This window comes from Gordionus sp. m RMFG-2023, chromosome 1, assembly GCF_954871325.1.
Source record: "Gordionus sp. m RMFG-2023 chromosome 1, tfGorSpeb1-WG-v2, whole genome shotgun sequence".
Taxonomy (NCBI): domain Eukaryota; kingdom Metazoa; phylum Nematomorpha; class Gordioida; order Chordodea; family Parachordodidae; genus Gordionus; species Gordionus sp. m RMFG-2023.
The window spans coordinates 11,145,978-11,168,884 of NC_088775.1; the positions used below are offsets into that span (position 1 = coordinate 11,145,978).

The 22,907-nt window shown below is 26.2% G+C and overlaps 2 protein-coding genes across 2 annotated transcripts; both read right to left on the reverse strand.

Moving 5' to 3' along the window:
* Nucleotides 1–34: 34 nt before the first annotated feature.
* Nucleotides 35–4,961, reverse strand: LOC135931824 (WW domain-binding protein 2-like). The gene is made up of 7 exons (XM_065469130.1): nucleotides 4,842–4,961; nucleotides 4,694–4,799; nucleotides 4,409–4,640; nucleotides 3,978–4,124; nucleotides 421–501; nucleotides 318–379; nucleotides 35–270 (listed from the first exon to the last, which is right to left on the reverse strand). The coding sequence occupies exons 1-7, from the start codon at nucleotides 4,895–4,897 to the stop codon at nucleotides 211–213; spliced, it is 744 nt and encodes a 247-aa protein (XP_065325202.1). The 5' UTR covers nucleotides 4,898–4,961; the 3' UTR covers nucleotides 35–210.
* A 4,679-nt stretch (nucleotides 4,962–9,640) lies between these two features.
* Nucleotides 9,641–21,770, reverse strand: LOC135931805 (ufm1-specific protease-like). The gene is made up of 15 exons (XM_065469103.1): nucleotides 21,678–21,770; nucleotides 21,532–21,635; nucleotides 21,300–21,489; nucleotides 21,163–21,255; nucleotides 20,914–21,119; nucleotides 20,776–20,872; nucleotides 20,018–20,120; nucleotides 18,844–19,018; nucleotides 18,344–18,497; nucleotides 14,888–15,064; nucleotides 14,498–14,748; nucleotides 14,217–14,315; nucleotides 12,794–12,896; nucleotides 11,399–11,523; nucleotides 9,641–9,796 (listed from the first exon to the last, which is right to left on the reverse strand). The coding sequence occupies exons 4-15, from the start codon at nucleotides 21,212–21,214 to the stop codon at nucleotides 9,710–9,712; spliced, it is 1,629 nt and encodes a 542-aa protein (XP_065325175.1). The 5' UTR covers nucleotides 21,215–21,255; nucleotides 21,300–21,489; nucleotides 21,532–21,635; nucleotides 21,678–21,770; the 3' UTR covers nucleotides 9,641–9,709.
* Nucleotides 21,771–22,907: the final 1,137 nt, after the last annotated feature.

The following is a 22,907-nucleotide window of genomic DNA, read 5'->3' on the forward strand; positions in this document are numbered from 1 at the left end:
AAAATCAATTATATTTATATATAGAATCTGACAATAAATGTTAATGTAATATTTATTCTAATAAATATAATAAATAAATACGATATTCAGAATTTATAATTTTGATTAATCCTTAAAAACGGTAAAAAATAAAATTAATAAATTACATCGATACTGAAGGATAAAAAACACAAATAGATTATTAGTTAATAAATATTATAGAAAAGCCTTTTACAATGTTTTCTTCTGTTCATAGGCAGGTGGTGCCCCAGGAATCGTAGTGCCAGGTTGCTAATAAATATTGTTATGATTTAAAATATTCTAAGATATTATTTTACCGATGGTACATATATATTTTGAGGATTTTGGGGATCATAATAAGCGGGTGACACATTGGCATCTATTCAAAAATATATATGTTTTTAAAAAATAAATATTTACTTTGCATAGGAGGAGCATTGGGAAGATTGGGATATATTCCTGGATAAGGTGGCGGAGCATTAGAGTACATAACAGGCTCCTCTAAAAATATTCAAAAAAAATGTGTTTTTTAAATTAGTATTAATTTTAATTGAATAATACAATGATTTTTCGCTCAATTTCTTATAAGTATTAAGTTATGATGCATAGTAATTTTGGTCCTTACCCCTGAATAGAGTATACTTTAAGAAAAACAGTTAGTGAACTCTTTTTAGAATAAGTATATTATAAATTTTTGCAGATGATATGATATACCAAGATATGTAGTGATTATTTTAATTTTAAAAAAAGAAAGACTATTATAGTAATATGTAATTTCTCATTCTCATGTCATGATCAACTATATTAAAAGATTATATCAAAAAATATAAAAATAATTCAGTGGAAAATTAATTTTGTGTCCATTAGAAAGTGCCACTGTTTATTTAAATGAAGTGCCAGCACATATAATTTTTTCCATTATTATATGATGTTTAAATATACATAATTTAATAATATTATAAAGTTAATAATTTTATATATTTAACATGTTGTCTTGTAATGGTATTAAAAAAGTGCCTTTTATTGAAAATTTTATCAAGAGAATAAGATATATTATAACTACTATTAAGATATAAAAAAAGAGGTTGAATTTGAGTTAATCAGAGAAAGTTCCTAGATACAATAGATCTAAAATTAGATATGTTTAATCTTGATAGTACAATTTCTTACCCTGATAATCGTTTTCCAATAATAACATTCAAAAGATATTAAATGTCCCAACCAGACAAAATAATATATTAGTTATGTCAAAAGTATTTCCAGAAATAATAAAAATAATCTTTATAATATTTTAAAAATAATTTTCAAACTATGCATTGGAAAATTTCTTTCATCGCAAAAAGGATTGGATATAATTTCTCAAAATTGAGATAGAAACTTATATATGAGTAAACAATAATGATATATCAGAAATGATTATATTTAAGAGAAATATATAAAAGTTTTAAAATTGTTAATGTCGTAAATTGCAATGTTTTTTTTTATTTCTAGTTGAAATCAATCATTTTAACTGATTTTTTTTTGAGTTATCATTTTTTTTATCGTTTTTAATGAAAATGATTTTTATGATCATTAATTTTTTTTACATATGAAATTTGATAAAATTAATTATTTTTATTTGTGCTCTCGAATTTAATAAAATTATTGTTTAAAGTGAATTAATTTTGGATATTAAAGAAATAAAAGATTATTAAAAAATCCTAAAGTATCACATTTTTCTTAGCTTGAGTACGTTTCTGATTCGTGCGATTTTTGACTTTCAGTAAGTCATTTTTATTTTTAGATCTTGGCCAGTTTAGATTCTGCTTATTTTGTAGCGTTTTCTGCTTTATTTTCTCATAATATATCACAAAATTCTACAGGATTTACATTATTACATAGAAATTTTTGTATTAGTATGTAATTATTACATTTTTTATATATACGCATGCCATTGGCCCATAAAGGGGTGGCATGTAGTAAATTGGAATGTTTTTTTATTTTTAGTTAAAATGTCAATCATTTTTAACTTTAATTTTTTTTTTCACATTTTTTTTTAAATAAGTTTTTTTTGTCTAATAAATTTTCTTAATATTTTGTTACAAAATATTTGAGAATAATCATTAACAATAAAAGATCATAATAATGCAAACGAATAGCTAATTACTTGATTTCGGCTCCTGCTATCTTCAGGTTATGCTCATTCAAAAGAATACAGGCATGACCATTCAGTCACCTATATCCCAAGAGAATGTAATGACATCCACTAGACCTAGGAAGCGACGATGTTACAACTGTAACATGGCCTTATCTGGAGTCAATGCAACGCTATCAGTAGAGGCTCTCGCGCCCGCTAACTCCGATAAATGACAACTCTGTGAGCGAGTCCGCTGGAAGTAGCAAACGAAGGATGCGCGACCCAACACCTGTCCAACTGTCGCTTCCTACCGCTAATCCGGTTCCATCTGCTAACAGAGGGAAGTTACTAATGGGAACATCCAGTAATAGATCCAGTCTCTCTTCAACCCCACCAGCAGAGGACATCATACAAAGAGCGATGACCACTCTCGATGAGACAGCTCCTTGCACCTTGGGGTCCCTGATGTTGCTACAAAATAATAAAGCAATGGATTTGTGGGAGATTCAAATATTACTACCGTGATGTCTCCCACAACATCCTGCAGTACTTACATCCGGATTATTCTCATAATATATCACAAAATTCTAAAGGATTTACATTATTACATAGAAAATATTGTATTAGTATGTAATTATTACATTTTTTATATATACGCATGCCATTGGCCCATAAAGGGGTGGCATGTCGTAAATTGCAATGTTTTTTTTTATTTTTAGCTGAAATGTCAATCATTTTAACTTTTTTTGAGTTGTGATTTTTTTTTATCATTTTCAATGAAAACGATTTTTATGATCATTAATCTTTTTTATATATGAAATTTGATAAAATTAATTATTTTTATTTGTGCTCAAATTAACTATCAAAATAAAGCAGAAAACGCTAACAAAATACGCAGAAAATCTAAACTGGCCAAGATCTAAAAATAAAAATAACTTACTGAAAGTCAAAAATCGCACGAATCAGAAACGTACTCAAGCTAAGAAAAATGTGATACTTTAGGATTTTTTAATAATCTTTTATTTCTTTAATATCCAAAATTAATTCACTTTAAACAATAATTTTATTAAATTCGAGAGCACAAATAAAAATAATTAATTTTATCAAATTTCATATATAAAAAAAATTAATGATCATAAAAATCATTTTCATTAAAAACGATAAAAAAAATGATAACTCAAAAAAAAAATCAGTTAATATGATTGACATTTCAACTAAAAATAAAAAAAACATTGCAATTTACAACATTAACAATTTTAAAACTTTTATATATTTCTCTTAAATATAATCATTTCTGATCTATCATTATTGTTTACTCATATTCATATATAAGTTTCTATCTCAATTTTGAAAAATTATGTCCAATCCTTTTTACGGTGAAAGAGTTTGAAAATTATTTTTAAAATATTATAAAGATTATTATTATTATCTCTGGAAATACTTTTATATTTTAAAGCAGTTATAATATATCTTATTCTCTTGATAAAATTTTCAATAAAAGGCACTTTTTTAATAATAACAATGAACATATATGTAAAAGGTTGGTGTATTAGAAGAATATGGGTATAGGTCATCCAATAATTTTAGGAATACAGAATCCTAGAGGAAAATACCAATATTTTCCACTACAATAAAAGTTATTAAAAGTACAACATATATATGTCCATATAAACTAATGAATCTTCTCCACCACATTAAAAGTATAACCAAATATAAAACTAAACTTAGATTAAATAGAATATAACAATATTATAATCTTATATTATTTTTGGAATTTATTTCCCATATAAATAATTAGACACAAATTTAGAGAGAGAATTAAATGCTGAGATAAGAGAAAGAACTAAGATAAAAAATTTACTTATGTCATTAGGAGGAAACATCTGGGTTGGCATTTGGAAACCAAAATCAGTATTGGGTGGGGGCATATACATACCTGGATTAGCTGTGTTATATGGAGGTGGCGGAGGTTCATAAGGAGGAGGTGCCATCTTTCCTCTTCTAGCAGCTTTAATTTGTGAATTAAAATACATATTTATCCATGATATTTTTTATAACTATATTCTTGGCAATTTCTAGTTTTATATCTATATTTTAATTTAAAATAATATGTATTCTTAAGAAATATTTCAAAATTGATGTAGATGTGTATATATATAAAGATTAAATACTATATTATTTGCAAAAGATGTAAAAATATTGTTCTTAAAAAATCAAATTTAATATGAATATTCTGACAATAAAACTATCATGAAAAATAAATATATAATTTTATCAGATTTAAATATTTACTTATTTGTGCAGCATTTAGTAATGCTTTTCCAAACTCTATAGCTCCCCCAGTATTAAAACTAATTTTAAAGGTGGCAATGCCTTCCCAATTACCATTTGGCTGGGCAATTACATGTCCTTTAATCAAATTTGCCCCAAAAACAGGTTGCTCTAATTCAACCTTATCCATGCAAATAAAAGGTATACTAAATGATTTAAGCAGATCTTTTTGATTTTTACACAAGTATACAATCTAATTAATTAAAATAAACTCTTATTATGCTATAATCCAAAATTATGTATTACCCTATGTGTAGTTAAAAAAAGTTGACCTTTTTTTGTACCTTGCAATTCTTTCTTTTTATCATTAGCTACAATCGTGAATTCAACTTCTTTCGAAAAGAGTAGTATCCTAAAAAATGATGATTATATTAACGAATTCTTATATTTATACATTTCCCCATTATATATTAATAACCCTCCATCTTTATGAGAGGTATTTAAAGACATAATACCAAAATAATAAATACAATAAATTTATTAAATTTTACAATATCAACAAGGATTGCAGGATAATATAATAGATATAAATTTAACAATATCAAGGATAATTTAATAGCTATTACAGTGTAGTGCAGATTGAATTCAAACATTTCCATATTTTTTGTAAATCAAATTATTCAACTTTAATAAAAATATATAAATATGTTATTTTAACAATTAATAAGTTTATATTCAAATAAATTTAGAAGTATGAAATTTTTTCATCAAATCTGGCCAAGTAGTAAAAAATATTATTACATAGATCTAAAGGATTAACTTAGTTTTATAGCAATTAGTAAAAAGAATGATTGCTATATTGATGTAATTTGTTGTTGTCGTGAGTAATTTATTTATTTATAAAGTTAAGTTAGTAAATTATTTTATTTTATTTTTAATACTTTATTATCAGAGTAAAATTTTATTTTATAAAACATTTAAAAACAAATAAAATCGGTTGAGATGACCTGATTTATTTTTTTTTAATATATATATTTCCTTTTTATTATATATTAATAACTTAATACTAACCTTGCGGACTCATTTTATAATATTACCTCAATAGTTTGATTTAAATTAATTATTCGTTTATATAATTTATTAATTTGATGTTTCGTTTATATAAATTGATTCTTACAAGATATATAAACATGAAAATATATTGCATTAGTGGTTAAATAATTTTTTAAATAAATAAAAATAAAATAAAATTTTAAAATACTTTCTTAATTTTGTTCTTCTCCCTGTCAACCTTATAATGGTGGCAGCGGCTATCTTTGTAAATTTCTATGTATATTTATTAAAATTTTATTAAAATATAAAGATGAATTCATAATATTAATTATTTCATATTTCTAAAAATAAAATAAATAAATAGTATAGAAAAAATTTTTTTTTTTACAATTAATTAAATATGGTAGACGATAAAAAACCACTGTTTCCAATGGTACTATATTATGCGAATTTCCTAAGTATATAGGAAACATTGATATTTAACTGATTGAACTTATTTTTAAAAATAAAAATATCACAGATGATGATAGCGCCACACCAATGGCGTATCTAGGGGGGAGGGCGCAGGGGTTCAAGCCCCCAAAAAAATTTGAATAGCCCCCTGAAGAAAAAAAATTCTTATTTAATGGCTCCTTAATATCCCGAATTAGAAATTTTTTTTTGATTGCCCATTAAATGATTTCTTTTATAATTCCATTAAGTAATATATAGATATAATTTTATTATCTAGAAATTAATAAGACTATATAAATTTTTATTAAATGAATATTATTTTAATTATTAGATTGGATTAATACATATAAATTATATTTTCACTATGTCAGATTTCAATCAAATTCTGTATTAAAAATATAATATCAATAACTCACTAAATATTAATTTAGCTTTAACAGTTGAAGTTTAATTGACTTTTATTATTTAAATTATTATTTAACCCTATAATCATATATTATTGGAAAATTAACAAATTTAATGTTGTAATTAGCCGAGTTCAAAATAATCAACTGTATATTCATTGAATTTTATCATCACACCTTAAAAATATTTTCAAGGTCGTAGACATATAGTTTATAATCCTCTACTATAGTATTTGACAGTTGTAATATATTACAGTTAATATTATAATACATTTTACTAATAAATGGTTTTGATAATATAATAATAAATTGCAATCAAATATTTAACGCCATCTATTTAATAAATATATTTAAAATGAAATATTTTATTATTCATCCTGCAATAGATGTAATAAATTTGATATCTTTTCTCTCTTTTTTACGTGTTTTTAGGAAAGCTATTTTTTTCTTTTCCGAAAAACAGGAGTTAAATTTTTAATACAAGTATATTTTTGATATTATTACAAACTACTATTATTTTAAGATATAATATATCAAGGTGGTGCCACAATATGTAAAATCTTAATTGTTTCATCATATCATTCTGGTCCTTATTTTATAATTAGAAAATGTTTCATTTCTAATATGGCATTGTCGTATAAATAACTCCAGCTTCAATATATTTGCATAATTATTTCTTCCAAAGATTTTTAATGTTTTTATTTTATCAATTTATCCAACATAATAAATTCTGATATTAGTTCACATCGTGAGTGTCATGGCTATTCTGCAAATTAACCAGCAATTATTTGTGTTGCTATGTAATTTAAGATTATTACTATAATACGGCTGAGAGCAGATAATTGCATATTTTAGATAATCAATAATGGTCAACTGTATAGTCGTATATATCATTTAAAATGGAAGATAATCTTTTAGAAATTTAATATCTCACAATAATTTTCTCGATTGCTTATCTAGCTTCCATTATGTCATCTAAGAGGAAGCTCTAACCACCATATAGTTTTATGATATGGATTAGTCGTTTATGCTCTCTCCGTCAAAAATTGTTGATTGGGTTTAGGCCAATAAATTTTCCTTATTAGTCCATTCTATAAAACATTGTCTAAAATGGTAACAGGGGGCTATACTAGTTTGATAACCTTTTGTCAATGTAAGTTCTTAGGAATTATATTATTGCAATATGTGGTTTTTTATATACTAATGATATATTTTCTAAACTACAATCGATATGCATTGAATCCAATCTCAAAAAATCGTCGACCCTTATCAATAAACTTAGATTTACAGCCTGCCAAGATTAGAAACAAATAAATTAGTGAATTCTATGCAGCGGTATAAAAAGAGAGCGAAGGTTTTTGGATTGGGTTACACGCAATTATATATATAACTACGTATATGTCAGCTCAATATGGACTGCAACTTTATCGGATACGACAGGGTATTAGAAAAAATAAAGGTATCAAGCTCATCTCTGATATTGAAACATCTATCTTTTATAAAATCCTTCTTTTGTAGATATGTAAATAATTATAAAAATAATAATAAATATAGTATTAAGGAGGATTGATAAATTTATTTATAATAAAGTTTTTGAAATAAAAATTGTTCTCCGCAACATATTGATCTCTGCAACAATAAGATTGTTATCAAATACAACAAACACTCTGATCTTAAACATTTGGAGGGAGTAAGATAAGATAAGAAAGTTTACGAACAAAAACCAACTAATACTACATATGACAGTACCCAGATGATGCCATATACTGAGAGCAACAGACATTATTATAATAATTATAAACATCAGTTTAGACAACCATGGCAGACTCGACCATATTTTGGCAACCAAAGATTTAACAACAAAAATAATTATCATTTTCCAAGACGAAATGAGATTTCATAATCGAAATAGATGGGAAACTCCTTATTTTCCTTTCAATAATCACGAGCGACACAAGAGATAACAATAATAATAGATCTAATAATAACAATTATGGATATAAAATAATTACAAGCCTTTTAATGATTTCAAATACCACAACAGATTTGACAACAGACAACCGTTTCAAAATTTTAGAGGTTATAAAAGATCCAACGTGCATCAACAATTTTACGATCGTGACAATAAAAATTACATGACTCATAATCCTAGACATCAAGCGCCTTATTTAAATAAAATCAATACAGTTAATATAGAAGAGATCGAAGATGACAAAATCATATCAAACGATAAGAAAGATTATAATCTATTAAATATTAATATAAATAACGTAGAAAACGGGGTTCAAAATATTAAAGATGATGCATATATGGTGAACATCAAAATTAATAACGTCTTAACTTAACTACAAGTAGATACTGGCACGAGATTTACAATTCTACCAAAGTATATAATTGAGAAAACAGGCATAAAAACATTATGAAGTCCAACATTATCAGGTTATGACGGCAAGACGATACAAGTGATAGGCACAACGCGAGTGAATGCAGAATACGAAGGGAATTCTCAAATTTTAGATGCATTAATCGTAAGTAATAACAAGATACTTTTACTAGGAAGATCATGGTTAAAACATTTTTTAAAAAAACTTGAAAGATTCATAGGCATGATTGATACGGATCATAAAAACTATATGGTGGAGTTGATATCCAATTGCAAGTCAAAATTAAATAATAAACCTGTCATGAAAACTTAAATTAGATTACGACTTAAGTCAAATACTAAGCCAAAAATTATACCACCGAGAAGGGTACCTTATTCTAAAATTGATATTATAACTAAAGAATTAAATACCTGGTTGAAAAAAAATATCATCGAGCCGGTAAAAGACGTCAGGTGGGCGAGTACACTCATACCAGTTTTTAAAAACAATGGGAGTCTTAGGTTGCGTGCCGATTTTATTGACACAGTTAACCCAGCGCTTAAAGATTTCAAATACCCCATACCTAGAATTAACGATTTGATTGCCAAATTAGCTAGAGGTAAAAAATTCAGAAAAATTGATTTAAAACAAGCCTTCCTGTAAATTCCTATTCACAAGGAGAGATTTGCTAACTTTTATTAATTTTATCATAAAGACTGATAGGGATTGATTTTGATTGTAAAATGATCTTTATAAAAACGTTCACATTTGCTAAGGAGGGAGAACCTCACCCATTTGGCTACGCATATGGCACAAGTTATTTTTTATTATGTTAATGTTTATTTATTATTCCTCAGCCCTATCAAAACTAAAATATTAAGTAATCATTAATTAAAATTTTTATAATAATAGTCTAAGATTCGTAACTTATTTATTATAATTCATATTATATATTTATATTAAACAAACATTTTTCCAAATTAAATACATTTTTACCCTATTTATATATTTTAAAAAAAATAAGCGCACAGATACAAAAATTAATCCAATTAATAAATGAGCGGTCTTTGAGGCAAACAAAGATTATAAAATTTGCTGGTCTCCCAAAATTTCGATCCTTTCCAATAACATCCACCCTAAACGTTAAAATGATTAATTTTTCTTTAAAAAACAACTATATTTTATATATGGGCAAGCGCAATATATTTTTCTTATTTATTTACTTATAGAATTGCTAACCAAACACGGATTGAAAACCAATTTAGTGAGCATTTTTTCCTTTTTTAAAGATTAATTACTTAAAATGGGTTCGGTTAGAGTGATTAATTTTCAACAGGTCAAATGTTAGTAGGCTTTTTTATATACGAACCGGTCCCGAATTTTCTTTAGCTATTTAGAATTGAGCCCGGGTTCAAATTTTGTCTTGAACTCGAGGTTCAATTAAGTTCGAAGCCCTGCTAATTTTAAAATAATCTCAGGTTATGTCCTAGCAAGCAATATTACGCATTTTATTTGGGCGCAAATGGGCTAGTCTAGTTTCGAAATAAAAATAATTTGCGAGATAAATTACGCAGTTAATTTGCTTTGCCAGATCAAATTGATATATTTTTTAATTTTAAAGATATTTCGATAATTGAAACTTTGTTTATCTATGTCTATCAATTTTATTGCAAACTTTTTCAAAAAAAATACCATAATCAAGTCAATTTAATATTAACTTTAAAAAATATAAGTAGGCTTAAAAAAATACTAATCAAAGGGAATAAATGTATTCATTATTACATTTCGAAAAATTTTAAGTTTTAAAAAAAAAAAAAATTTTGTAAATGTAATATGATTCCAAAAAAATAATTGAATCCATTAGTTTTAAATGAAAATTATAGTTTATCGAATTAAATTTTTTTTTATCCCAGGATTACAACATTGAAATTATTGTTAAAATTGAAAATTAAATCATTCTTTCGGGTCGGGTTGAACATATTGTGTAAAACATTTTTAAGAGTCGGTCTAGTCAGAATTTAAAAATTTCTGGCAAAAACTTAGAAAGCAAATTTATCTCACCCCCTCCCCACCCCAATAATTAATATTTTTTACGGGTCAGGCTAAAAAAATATATAAGGACGACGACGAATAATATTTTTAAAATTATCAAAGGTCAGTTGGGAATAGAGATGTTTTTATTTATGTGAGATTCGTCTAAGCATATTTTGCCCAATAGTTGATATCGCACTATATCTCGAGCATATAACATAGTATAATGTATGTTAGGATCAATGTGTTATCTTTTTTTTTAAGCTTTAAATTATTTGATTAATTTTGAGGTTTTTTTTAAAATTTAAAATCTAATTTTATCAGAAATGTATTCCAGCATGCTTAGAATGCCTGCCAAATAAATTTCAGATATTGAGTCATTTATAATTTCTATAAAAAAAATCTGTGGAAAAGCTAAATATAAATTTTATTATGTTCAAAAGTTCATGCCAAAATTTTTTAAAGTATATGGAGTAGGTTTTCTTCACATGTTGAAATACATTTCCAGCAAAATTATATGCCCGAAAAATGATTTAAAGTTGAAAATATAACACAATGACTTTACCTTATATATTCTATCAGATGTGTAATGATACCAAGTATAATGTTATTTTATTTTAAATTAAATATCGGGCTTATACTTCGCCCTTAGAATCAGCCAAAAAAGTGACATCTGTGCACTTTTGATATACGCAAATTATACATACCTCTTTTAATATAGAATCGATATCATCCGGACCAATATAATGTGGGTCTAATATAAGATATTTGATTTCGTCCTTTTCATATTCGTAACTTATGCCGATTATAGTGTGAGCTAATGCACCCCCACCTATGTGTGTTTTTTTTTCGTTAGTAAAAAAAAAAAAATTAAATTTAAAATATGAATTGTTTTATATAGGTTGGACAAAATATCAAAATAGCTACGAGAAAGACGTTCAAATTCTATAAGGGGGCAAGTAGAACTGCCATACTTCTCGCTACAGGTTTCGCAATCCCGCTAAATAAATTTCTGCCCAGAATAACGCAATCAAATGTCCCGCGAAATTAAGAAAATCTCGCTAAAAAGTAATAAATTTTAATATTTCATAAAAACTCTAGTTTTAATAAATAAATTAATGTAAAAAAATATAACTGTATATTTTATGATATATCATTTTCCTGCTAAATAATAGTCCAAATTGAATGATACAATCAAGTTCGAACATTTTGAAGGAAATGTAAATATAGATAACTTTAAACTTTAACATGATCAAAGATATGTTTGCAGAATTTGTTATATTCTCCAAATTCGCCAACAAAACTAACAATTTATCAGGTTAATTTTTAAACTCTAATCAAGCAAAATAAACTTTTTAAAAAAATATGTAACTATTTATTTTCAATCCCCCATTCAAATGCGGCCTATAGTTATTTTTTGTTTAAATGAATATGTTTTGCCAAAAAATCTCTCTTCGCTCATTCATTCGTGTTATATGAAGCCGAATTGATGGTAAAGCGGAATTGTTACAGGAATTGAAAAGAGCTCGCAAAAAATCTCCGAAGATAAGAAACTTTTAAAATATAATAAGATTCTTCTAATAAATATGTAGATTTGTATTTAATTTATTTATAAATTTTGACTTTGTAAATATGCATAATATTCAAATAAAGAATGATAAATTCGTAATTTAACAAAAAAAAATCCAATGCTTGTTCCGTCTTTTCTATTATTTTAATTATTGAAAATCCTTGCCAACTCACTTTTAAAATATGGCAGGTCTAATGTCTAGTATTGTCAAACGGCCAGACTAAGATTTTACCAAAAATAATATTATGTAAGCCTGGATAGTTTACTCTAGGTGGCAGAAAGGTTTGGATCTCTATTTATCAAACCTCGAGGCTTAGAAAATATTATTTTGACGAAATAATCGGATGGATTTTAAAAATGGATACAAATCGGACTGTTTGCAATACTAGTCAAGGCTAAATCTAATCCAATTCGCATATATTTAAAAAAAACGTTTCTAATTTCAGTTTCTTATCATTTAATTTCTTCTTATTTGTGTAATTATAATATTATATAATATTAAAATAAGGAATGACAACATAGTACGTCGTACCTATCATAATAGGAGTCCCTTGCGTCTCAAAATGGAATAAAAAAGTATTTAAATAGTCCTTCATCTCTAACCCCGAACGCAAATGCAAAATTCTTGAATCGATCTTAATTTATTTTTTTGAAAGATAATATATATATCTTATAAATTAAAAAAATATTATTATACTCTGCAACTTCATTTTGGCCTATTCTTCCAACTATGGCCGATCAAGCCACCATTTTTAAACTTTTATACCTATACTCGTGTTTTTAAATTTTGATACTTTAAATACTTAACTTTAAAATTAAACAAGCAAGAGGTTTGGAGATCAGAGGATAAATAAAAAAAATTTACAAGATTATTTTGTAAATATGTTTAAAAAATAAAATAAAAAATTGTAATATATATTATAGAATATTGTTATAATAAAAATTACATACAAAAATCATAAAATTTATTTAATTAATAATTAAAACATTAGTAATCTAATAATAAATTTTCACAAAATTTTCTCTACACTAAAAAACTATGGTGGAGTGTAGAGAAAATACGGTTATTGTACAATTTTCTGATCTTCTATGCGCACATAGACCGAGTTGGGTAGATGTCCATCGCAAGGACACGAAATGGGTTAAGAAAATGAAAACTTAGAAATAGGTGGTAAGAGGCTTAAAGGAAGACTCAAGCAAAGTTCGGTAAAGTTAGTGGAACAAGATCTACAACTTACTCTTGAATGTGTCAGACGTATTCGATAGAAGTTGTTTCTAATCAAACGTGAAGGCCAGAAAACTATAGTTGAGTGTAGAAAAAAGATGGACGTATTCTATCTATTTCTGACCTTTTAAGATAACGATAGGAGGTGGGCATATCATGTCCATCACATCGCAAGACAGACTAGGATTGGGTTTAAGAAAATAACAAGGTTAGAAATAGGCGGTAAGATGTCTAAAGGAAGACACAAGCAAAGTTCAGCAAAGTTAGTGAAACAAGATCTACAACTTACTAGCTTGAGTATGTCAAATGTAATCGATCGAAGATTTCGGAGAACCTGTGCCATAAAAACAAAGATTAACCTTCCGCAAAAAAGGTAAAACGTATTTGAAGCCGATGATGATATATAATATTTTATTTTTAAAACTTATGCAAGTTCAATTATGTCTTCTAATATAAAAATTTAGGTAAATATAAAATAACAAGCTACCAAAAAATCCAGTCGTGATAAGTTACTAGTTAAGTTGTCAATAACAATGTTAATATTTCTGGAAACATGTACCTACACCTAATTCCAAGAGAATTAATAATCGCTTCCAAATATAGGCTTAAAATTAGAGAGGAGTTACATTGGTATATGAAATATCAGGCTTATAAAGTCAATAATAAAATCACCCGATTTTTTTTGTCAGTTTAAAAAAAAATAATCGCAATAAAATTGACATAACCGAACCTGGTAAAAGTGTTGCAATACGTAGGATACTTCATTGGATCCAATCCATTGACAACTCCCTACAAACGCTTTATCTTTATCGCCTATTTCATGTAGAGCCTTAACATAAAGTATATAAAAAAATGATAATTATATACGATGAACAAATACAATTTTTTAAAGTAACTCTTTTAATGACGTTAATTTTAAGAAACGTAACGAAGCGTTACAATTTTTAAATGCAAAATGTAAAGAAGCTGCTTTTATGAGTATTGTCGGCAACTCTAATAATCAGTCATAACCTTTTGAATTTCTAAAAGAGTAGGCGGCCTGTCTATCAAGCTAGGATCTAACTTTGCGTTAAATTCGATGGCTTCGGTATAGCCTTGTAATATGAGCCAAGAAGAAATAGTTTGCAATGACCTATACGCGCAGCCCCAACCATTATCGTTCACTTTATTTTGTCCGTAATGATAATAGGCGTAATTCCCTCTAACAAATTTCTTTTGAGCTACCGCTGTGTTTGAGAGTTCTTTTATAGCTTTAATTTTTTCTAAAAAAAATTTAAATTTAATGGTTAAAATCTAAAAAGTGATGTTGAATATTCTCTATTTTTTGAGAATATTTAATAATCGTATTTTCATAATAAGTTATAAAAAAATTTTAAATAAAGCCATAATTTAAAAATAAACCTTTAGATTTATTTTTCGATTCTATCGTTTTCATGTAGGAATGTGGATTGATAATATGATTTTCGAGGAAATAAATCACTTCTTCCGAGCTAAAATTCTTTATAGCATTACGCTCAACAAATAAGGGTCTACAAAGTGGAATAAGGAAAGTTTTCATACATTCTTTACGAACATTCTCTAAAATAAATTTAACAATAAAGTAATATATAATTATTTAATAATTTAAAGATTAGATTTTTTTTTTCAAATTTCAATTGTGAAATATTTTTTTTCAGAGAATTTAAAAATATAATAAATCGTTTAATGCTCGAGTCAGGGATGATTCTCTTGGTGCCAATTCCGTTATATTACCCCGCGATTTTATTTTAAAAACACTAGTATTACAAGTGAAGTCAATCAACTAAGATAATACGAAAAATTGTACAGAATGAAATATAATGTTTGTAACAAAAGCCAACGACAAAATTAATCATAAATAATAAGGTCGTATAGTAATTAGACCAGTGCGCCGAAGCTTCAATTGATGGCGGCGGTTTTTTAAAATTATTTTTATCGGCGTTCAGCGGCACGTCGATTTCGGCGTGCTATTTATTTAAAAAATTTTTAAATGAAATTAATATAATATAATTTTTAAGCTTTTCATATTAGATTTGTTGGTCAATACAATTTATATTATAAGCCTCACCAAAGATAACAAAATGTTCATAAAGGTATTGATCAGAATCATCAATATCCAAAATATGGCCAGGCTCATAAATTAATTACAGGCATTTACAATGTTCATCCTCAATTTCAAATTCCAAATCTACTCGATATCTTAGGGTCAAAATGATTTCTCTAATTTTTTTTAATCAGAATATTAATTTTGGCAACTTTTTTATGCCATCAACTGTAACTAAATTATGAAGTCCATGCCCTAAGCATAAATGATGCTCATAATCCCCCAATCTGACTCTTTTATTGACATTAGCCTTAGCAGCAATTACGATTTATTTTGTTTTTTAAATGGAATACCTTTTCTATACTATCGATCTCAGATAGGTTTCACAAGTATGCTTCTGTGTCACGTTTCTAGTTGCCAGAGTAAAATATTTCAGGCCAAAATTTTTGTTTAAATGACGAAGACTAAATATGTAGTGCTGTAAACATTTCTAAAAAAATCGAACGCGTTCACGTTCACGTTCATAAAACCGTTCAAAATTTTATGATAAATTTTTTTAAATTAAATTTAATATTAATAAACTTATATTTTTTAATACAATATATTTTAGCCATGTTAAAAAATAATATAGTTTTATTTTGATAATATAATTATAAATAAAATATAATATAATATAGCGAATAAAAAGATTTTTTATTTATAAAAAATTTTTTTATAAAATTTTAATAACAATTGTTTTCAAAATATTTATCTGATAGACAGGAACACTTGGTAATTAATACGGGATTAGCTTAAAAACGCGCTCTACAGGGGCAGATGAGGGGATGGTATTATACTTAATAACAGCTCTTTTAACGTGGAGAATTAATTAAAAATATATTGTTTTGTTATTTGCAAAAAATTGAGATAAGTTATCCTCCTCCAATCCATTCTCTACTCTCGCCAAAATAGGATATCTCGAAATTAACAGTTTTCTAGGGTTTTCAAAGCATTTTTTTCAATAACGCTATAAGTTTATTTTTAATAGGTTCGTTCTGTGGAAGTTTTATCTATGGTCATTGAAGTTTGAATGCTGGATGTATAATTGCAGAAAGAATATATTGATCCATATATATATGTTCAAATCTTTAAAAAAAATAAAATATATGTAATTAATTGAGAGTGATAGGTTTTATACCTTTTATTAATCCCATTTAATACGGCGTCTATCAATGGTTGACCATACTTGAGGCCACTAATTTTCTTAATTTTAAAATAACTATCGTTATTGTTGGGGTCAAATATCCCAAAGGCATTATTTCTTCAAATTTAATGATTTAACTTAGTTATATCATATAAAATCAAATAATTAATATTAAAATCAAATGTCGTTTTAAATTGGAACCTAAAGATTTTGACAATAAAATACTTTTTGGCCACATTTTACACTTGGTAAGCATTGGACAATATAGGATGTTAATGTAAAACATTTATCATATTTGGCCATAGTAATGATAATTTATCTAATTTTATATTTTCAGAATCAGATGATGAGGATTAAATAATAATATCCATGCTTATGTTAATCTATTAAATTAAAATATAAACAATAAAATTCAAATTAATAGATTATGTGTTAAAAAAATTGAAATGTGAAAAGGAAATACACAGCCGATTAAAAAATATAAATAATACATTTTTTTAAAAATTCGGAAATATTAAATTTTTCAAATAAATAAAAATAAAAATATTTTTAAAATTGAACGAACGTTAAATTCGAACGCGTTCGTCATAAAAAAGGAACGCGTTCACGTTCAAAGTTCGTCAAAAATAAAAGGAACGCCGTTCATCATTTTTTTAAAAAAAACAAACTTCGTTACACTATAAATATGATATAATTTCGATGCTTGACAATATTTTGATCCAGGATATCAGATTTAAAACATGAGCCTTTATAGATGAATAAACATCATCTAGTGTACCCCGACTAATGGTTGCCCTATCAAGCAATTCTGATGAGGAATCCAACATCATATTTCTATTTTTTTAGACAATTCCAATGACCGGAACAAAAAAATTTATTTTTAAATAATCATTTTATTTAAATTTCAAACCTTTAGAAAATCAGTTATTCCTTTATAGTTTATAGAATAAAATGGCATTAAATCTAAGCATCATATCAAAACACAATTTCGCCCTATTAGATTATACATTAAGCTTATACATTAAAAAGATACTTTTAAAAAACATCAATTAGAGCTGGCAACAAACAAACTAGGATGGTTTAAAACTTGCAAGTCCATAAAAAAAATTAAGATGTATTAACGTTTGTGTAATTTTGAAATACTATATATGAATGACTATAAATTATTTAACTATTTTATTATATGCTAATAGAATACAATTCATATTTTAATTTTATTAATGTTAACATTCAAATTTTAATAATAATTTAATATATAAATATAATTAAATAGCATTCTAAAAATTATGCACGCCACGCCGCCGCCATAAAAAAATCGGGCGAGCTGGCCATGCCGCTCATTTAAATCAGCAATTTTTCCAGCGCTAATAAAATTGTAGGCGTGAGCTGGGGAGGCGCATGAGTCAATTAGTAATATATTATGGCTACTTATATAATAATATACCACAAGGTACCCTCTGGAAATCTTCCTCTTCTTTAAAAGAAGGTATTTAAAGATTTTCAGGCGTATGCCATAAAAACTCAAATCTATCTTTTTTTTAAAAAAAAAATATGAAAACATTCAACTTACTTACACATTATATGCCAATTTTTTTCTCTCTCGCAAAATTACTTTTTTTAGCACTATCCCAAAATGTTTCGTATACCAGGGTAATGGGTATGTTTAAAACGCCAGTATTGGGCCAAAATATGAGAGGATTGAAAAGGGTCAATTTCATTACTTCATCACCATTATTTGGATATGTACCTAGATTTTTATTCAATTTCTGTGCATTTTATATTTTTTTTGTAAAATTATATGACGAGGGTTTGCCTCTTTAGAAATTTAATAAATAATATATTTTATTATTATGCTTCTTCCAAATTTAGGGTTTTACTTTTTTTCCTTAATATACCAGAAAAAAATGAATATTTATTCTTAAATAAAATTAAATAGTTTTTTTATAAAAGTGAAAATGCTAAATTAATAAAATACAATTAATAGTGATTAACACCTAAATTTAAATAATCAATAAAATCGCAAACGATCAATTTGGAAGCGGCATATAATGATGAAGATTTTCTTCCATATATTAAAATTTAAAAAATGAAATCTACAAAAACAAAAAAAACCCGCTTTATAGCATCTTTGATGAACAAAATATTTGTGTTGTTTTCCATACACGAATCTCGCATGGTTTGCAATTGACCAACTAATCTTGACCTGATCTCCGCAGCTAATGTGGTCAAGCTTTCATCAACTTTCCCAATATAAAGTGTGGTAAGTTGTATTTGAATAACGATTAACCTAAGAGAGGCAAAAAATATCAAATAATCGATTGTTTATACCAATAAAAATTCTCTTTCGTTAAAATTCCACTTTATGATTCTTAATATTTTTCATTAACTAATGCCGAGATCAGTGCGGCGAGGCCAAGCTCTTCTTATTTAGGATCTTAAAAAGTTAATTTTTATTTAAAATCATTCATTCGGGATAGAAGGCAGTGAGCGACAAGGGGGGGGGATTCTTAAAACATTTATTTTTGAGTACCCAGAGTTAATTTAAAAAAATTAGATTGAATTTAAAGTTGTTAATACATTTATTAGCAATTATTATATATATAGCAAATAAAAAAAATGCCAATTTAAGCATTTTGCCTAAAATCATTTCACCCAATAATTAAAATAAAAATGGTAGCTTTTAAACACTTCCCAATATTTAAAAAAATGTAGGCAAAACCTCTGTTTTGATTATGGGGTGCTGATAAAAAATGTATTGAATAAAAAGTGCCAATGTTTTAGAAATTTTAATTAATTTTTAAAAATAATCTTGGGGGGGGGGGTATGGAAACATGTTTTTTAGGTATGCTAATTTTAATTTTAGAGGGTTGTCTTTAGAGGTCTGCAATGGCGAGTTTTAATCTATCCCCGCCAGCCCCCCGTTTTTTAAAATCCATCTGCCAGCCCTTTTATTTAAAAATGTTGTTTAACCCGCTACCCCCCTCCCCTTACCAATGTTTTTACAAATTATTATTAGTTGGCTTCAGCATTTTAATGTATTTTTACTTTAAACCTATAAAATATGTAATATTATAAAATAAAATGATTTTAATAAATATAAGTCTGTTCTGCTCGTTCCACCAGATAAACATTCAAATTCATCCGCCCATTGTTGCGAAATTATTTTTTAGTTCTCCCAATGTTAAATTATTTAGCCCATCTATGAGCGGGCCTCTAATTTACTTTTCCTCCTCCCCCCCACCTAACATTCTGACAATTAGTAGCTCATAAAATGCGTTTTATAAACCTATTTAGATTTTTATCCTCTTCCATTTCCCCCAAAAAATTGTAGTCATTAGGGTTAACGTACGCTTTTTCGGACTTTGGCAAATGAGTATTCAATCCTTCCACTAAAAAAAATAAATATATAATTAATCTACAAATAAATACTGTGGTTAAATATTTTAAGTCGTCGTTTATAGTTAACCGAAATTGATGGTGATGTTTATGACAAAACAATTAACTATAATATATTGAAATTTAAGCAAAGCGTGGCGATTTTGCAATTCAAATGGAATTATAAACAAATATGTTAAAAAGTGTATACGAATTAAAATGGTCATTATTGGTTATGAGGATTTAGTACCTATCTGTTACTGATGTCATTCTACCCTATACTGATATCCCTTGATGTCCAAAACAAATGAAGAAATAGATATTTAACAATTTCCTTTATTACAAACTTAAAATAAACATTTTAAAAAAATGTGGGTAAGCTTTACAAAATTTAACTGATATGATTCTTTATTTAGAATATAATTAAACCCAAAAAATGGATTTTTTAAAATAAAAAAAATCACTTTTCATGAATGATTTAAATCAAATTGATTTTTATTTCCACATCCAGGAGATTACCTTCCTAAAATTATTGTATTTACCCCTCCCCCTCACTCTATGTTTAAAGGCCAACTGGTAAAAAATAGTCTTTTAGCTTTTAATAATTGTAATTGATCATTTTTGCTAAATTATATATTTGACTTTTCATATCCATTTATAAATATTTACCTTTCTCAATTTTAATCACTGGAACAGCATGTGAGACAGCATTTATTGACTTTTTACCACTATTCAACATCAGTACCTCAATTGGAATATAATTAAACTATAATTTGGACTTCTTAATAAGTAATAATATTATATTACATTTTTATAATGGGAAAGTTGCCTAGAGTTTATGATATCTTGTAGGTATTTATAATTAGCATTAATATTATGATGGGTATCAGAAAAATAAATTTTATCATCATTTTTTAAATTATCTGTTTTGAACAATGAAAAATACAATGTCCTATTTGTCAATTTCTCTACCCAATTATTGATAGCATCTTTTAAATACCACTGAAATAGAGCTAAATATAGACATAATTAATAGATTATTATATAGTTATTCACCATCTTCATTCCATATTATGGATATATTTATATTTATTTGAGTATGAGTCATGACTAAATTTTGAAAAATAGTTTTATAATCATAATTTAATCCTAATAAATTTAAAAAAAATATATATAATTATAATAGAATATACCATCGTCAATAGCATCAGGTATAAATATATCAAAATGAATTGAAAGTAGCTCATTTGTTTTAATGTTGAGAATATACCATTTTTCATTAATTAATGATTTATAGGTATTGGTAACATCATCAATATCAGTTTTGTTAGACTTTACTAATATTATAAATGTTAAAATTGAGCTCAGATCTTCATCTAAATCCTAGATATTATCATACAAAAATAATTATAAAATTAATGAAACTTCTATAAAATTTTGAACATCTTTAATAATCTTGTGTTTAATATCTTGATTTTGCTGATCACATTTGTCAGCTTCAATTACATGAAGGTAGTTTATTGTTATTCCTGTAAATAAGCATTATAAAATTTTTATCAAATTGTTTATACCGCCTGGAATAATTAACTCTATTTCATTAATCTTATTTTGACAGAATTCTATAATTAACTCATTATTATTTAATCCCAAGAGACAAAAATTATGGCCAATAAGCGTTTTCTTCAGTTGTTCATAAATTTTCTATAGTTATAGATAAATAAGCATTCACTAATATGAATTACTACATTTAAAATATTATCTGGTATACTTATTTTCTTTTTACACATGGTTTTTATATGAATGCATTTTCACAAAGTACCCTCATTGGACTTATATAATAATTTAAACAGATATTTCTTTGTTAAAAACAATGCCTAAATCGAAAGGCTTAGACGCTATAATGTTCTCAGATGTTTTATTAATGTTCAAATGTTTGAATTTATGATAACAATTTTAAATTTATTAATATGGAAGATTGATTCACTCTAGATTTATCCAATTCACCAAATGCTATATATTCACCAACATTGAAAACATGTGAAAATTAAAATTTTCTTTGATGGCCTGGTTAGGGTCTAATCTAGCTTCTCTAAAATCTCAAATCGGCAAGCTGATGAGGAAATTTTTTTTATGGCGGAAGGCGAAACGTTAAATATTGATAGTATTATTGAACTAGTGGTAATTAACTAACTTGCTAAAGGAATTCTCTATTGATCTTATTAACGATATTTTCTTTTATGATATATTTTAAATGCTTAAATAAATTTAAAAAAGCTGAAATCGGAGTGCCAGTTATTTAAAAAAATTCTCTAAATAAGGGCAATCTAGGATTTTCATGTGAAACAGGCTGAAGCAGTGGCGTCACTAGGAGAGGGCGCACAGGGGCTCGAGCCCCCTGAAAAATTTGAATAGCCCCCTGAAGCAAAATATTTATTTTAAATCTAAAAATAAATTTTTTAAATTGCCCCCTGAACGATTTCTTTTATAATTCTATTGAGTAATATATAGATTTAATTTTTTCATTTAAAAATTAATAAAACTATCAAAACTATCTAATTTTTTATTAAATGAATACTATTTTAATAATTAGATTAGATTATACATATAAATTATATGTTCACTCTGTCAGCTTGCAATCAAATTCTGTTTTAAAAATATATCAATATCACTTATTAAATATTAACTTAGCATTAACAGTTTAAGCTTAATTGACTTCTATTATTTAAATTATTATATAACCTGATTTAATTTAATATTAATTTTAAATTAACAAATTTAATATTGTAATTAGCCGAGTTCAA